Below are 3176 nucleotides of genomic sequence, written 5' to 3' on the forward strand. Positions count from 1 at the left end.
AGACTTTTTTTCAGCCAGGGAGCCTAGACAGGTCTCTGTGACAGTGGGTGCCTTGTAACTTCATTCCAAATCCCTTTCCTAGTCTTCCGCCAGCTCCTTACAAGGACTGTTATCTGTTTATGTGGCACTCTCCATCCAAGCAGCATCTAGGGCTGTACGCACAGTTCCTGTCAACTTTCTCATTCTCTAAATCAAATGCAATAACAGAAGATATTTTTCCCTAAAGCAGACTTCTCTTTCTGCTTTATAATAGAAATCAATCATTCTCTTATCAGTAGCAACCTGTCATGTTAATTACATTCAGACATGTACCATCAAAAATGAAATTGAATTTGAAAGGTTTTACTTGATATCATTATGTAAGAAGTTATTCCAAAATTTATAAATGAAGCTAGAAAAGACACAGTATTAAATTTTTACTACATGTGCATGTGTGTGTAGGTGTACGTGACAGCACACACACCTACACACACACACACACACACACAGACACACACACACACACACACACACACACATCTATATACTATAGGCAGCTATGGTATGAAATGCTATCATACATGATTAAGTCATAACAGTGTCATTTTCCAAAATAATGGAAACCACAAACCTTTAGTTGTTCGTCCACAACTCTTGTAACTTCTCCAGCCATTGATTCCAGGGTCTCCTGAATTGGACTTGATAACAAGCCACTGGCTCCTGCCCAAGACGCACCACCAACATGGTATAAATTTGGTAACAACTATAAGAAAAATAATTAAATAAATATTTAAATAAGCACCAAAGTCCTTGCAGAATTAGTAAAATGGGTGGAGAAATATTATTAGGGACAATCTATTCTTGACCAAAGATCCTTTATACAGATTAGTAAACTGAGGTCCAGTTTTGAAACCATAGGAACAGTATACGACCTGTTTGTGCCATGTCCTCATCTGGGGTGTGCGAGTACGTGACTAATCCCCAAAGTTCCTTCTACTTATGACATTCATTTGAGTGTGTGATTCTAACAGCAGAGCCAGGACCAGATTCTAGTTAGTCCTTTCTCTATTAAGTCAAAGTTTGGGGACCAAATTCTAATTTGAGAGAAACCTTTTTTTTAAGAGGTGACAGATGGGAAGTGTCATGCTATCAGCCTGTAAGTGGAATAATGTTACATGAGTTGTTACTCATTTAAATTACAACTACCTCTCAGTCATTCAGGACCTAATTACATTTTTTGTAAATCATATCAGCCTTCTTCTTTTTATTCTACACTTTGATTATTGGTAACTAGCATAACTAGCACAGGTACAGAAAGGAGGCAAAGATTAATTCAGTTCATTTTTCCACCTTTTTGTAACCTTGAAATTGGGTAGAAAGGTAAAGAAAGCTGGAACTGGTTTCTAAAATTGAATTAAAAAAAAAACCTTTTTATTACATAAGACACTCATGTCGTCTGAAGTGAAACTCACCGTTTTAGAGTTCTTAGCATCACGCATGAGCCTTTCTGCTGATTTTAAATCTTCCTGGACAGCATCTACCCCACAATTTCGTAAAGAGTTGAGATGATCTTGTACTTTCACACATATTCTGTCAATCATCTGCTCCACACCATGAAAATGACAGCAAGCATCCCAATGAGCACAGCCAATGTTCAGATAGAAGGAAACACAAAACGAATGAGAATGAAAACTTCTAACTGGAATCTTTGAGAAGGCAGTTATAGTTCCTTATTAATTTATCTATTCATATAAGGAATCTTTTGCAAGATTAACTCCAGAAAAACAGTCAAGAGATTTTGGTCCCCTTTCCCGCCTTAGGAAATGCATCATGTAGAACAAAAGTGCATACTTCTTGATGATTCAGAATCTCGTAGCTACTCAGTGTGACATTTTACTATCCTTCACTAATTTTTATTGAGTGCCTTCTAAGTGTCAGATAGAATGCTGGGCACTGAGGAAACAGAGAAGTAAAATATGCCATTCTGAGGCTACTGAGATGACTACAAAATGATGCCCACAGACAGTTGGTCTCAGTATCCTGGAAATCAAAACATCCCTGGAAATTAATATTTTTAAAATTAATTCAATTATATCAGGTAGTGTCTATATAAATTAAGAGTCACCAAAACATGCAAGTTAAGGTTTTATTACATTAACATAGGTAATAATAAAGCTAATAACATCTAGTTTTTATTTCATTAAGGTCCCTCTCCCAGGTTAATTACATGTGAATCATTTTAAGTTCTTCCATGGATTTAAACATAAAACCCAAAGGGAAATGGTAGATCACTATTGTAGACAAAAAATAGTACAATGGGTAAGATTATGCTTTTAAATTTGTATTCACAGAGAGAAGCATGAAGAAAACTAGGAAATGTGAAGAAGAAGGTAACCACAGTTTTAAAAGTTTCTCCAAAACTTTGATCAGAGCTGCAAGTTGTCTATTTCATGTTCTTAAACAATTATCAGTTCTCCAGAGACCTTACATATCAAGAGGCCCATCCTATCTGATCAGTTATTTGCAGAGGTGACAATCTAGCAATATTCTCTTTTATTTAAATTCACACTTCTCTATTTGTCTTGAGTTGTTTAGTTCAACAACTACGGGAAGCCAGAGTCAGCCCTCCTCCCCCTATAAATTCCACAATAGAAACTTTACCACACTGCTCAAGAGTTGAGGTCTAACTACCGAGCCCATGTCTGCAATATCACCGTGTCTCTTGCCTTTTTCTTTTATGAAATCAGGTTCATATCACCTACCCCATCTTCTTCTAGTGTGTAATAAAGACAGCCTAGTAAAATAAAACGACTCAAAAGCACTTATTCTCTTGACCAAAGGTCAGTAATGCCAATGTTAATATATATTAAGAACAGCTGCTATTACCATAAAATGTATTGAGGTTACATAAGTGAATTATGTGATTATGTGGAGCTTCTCATAAGAAAGAGAAGTTATAAGAATAGCCTTCTCATACATATTCTCCCTCTGATTAAAATCTAAGCTTCTGGCAGGGATCATGTCTTATCTTTCTGCATTTACACAATGCCCTGCAGGAACTAATTATATGTTTTTAAAAGTCTTCTTAATTGATATAAATTCTAACTTGTCTAACTATTGTACTGATCTGTGCTTTCTGAAGCAAAAATGGTCATCAATAATTCATATCTTACCAAGAATGAATACCTAATCTCAAA

At 35.8% G+C, this 3176-nt stretch overlaps 1 protein-coding gene across 1 annotated transcript in view; it reads right to left on the minus strand.

Annotated features, from left to right (window-relative positions):
- CARMIL1 (capping protein regulator and myosin 1 linker 1) overlaps nt 1–3176 on the minus strand; it is a 337821-nt gene that overhangs the window by 79223 nt on the left and 255422 nt on the right. Inside the window, exons 23-24 of the mRNA XM_019668166.1 lie at nt 1452–1580; nt 611–742 (exon numbers count right to left, since the gene is read on the minus strand). Coding sequence (XP_019523711.1) covers nt 611–742; nt 1452–1580 — 261 coding nt within the window. The remainder of the gene's footprint in view (nt 1–610; nt 743–1451; nt 1581–3176) is intronic.

This window comes from Hipposideros armiger, unplaced genomic scaffold (genome assembly GCF_001890085.2).
Source record: "Hipposideros armiger isolate ML-2016 unplaced genomic scaffold, ASM189008v1 scaffold_519, whole genome shotgun sequence".
Lineage (NCBI taxonomy): Eukaryota > Metazoa > Chordata > Mammalia > Chiroptera > Hipposideridae > Hipposideros > Hipposideros armiger.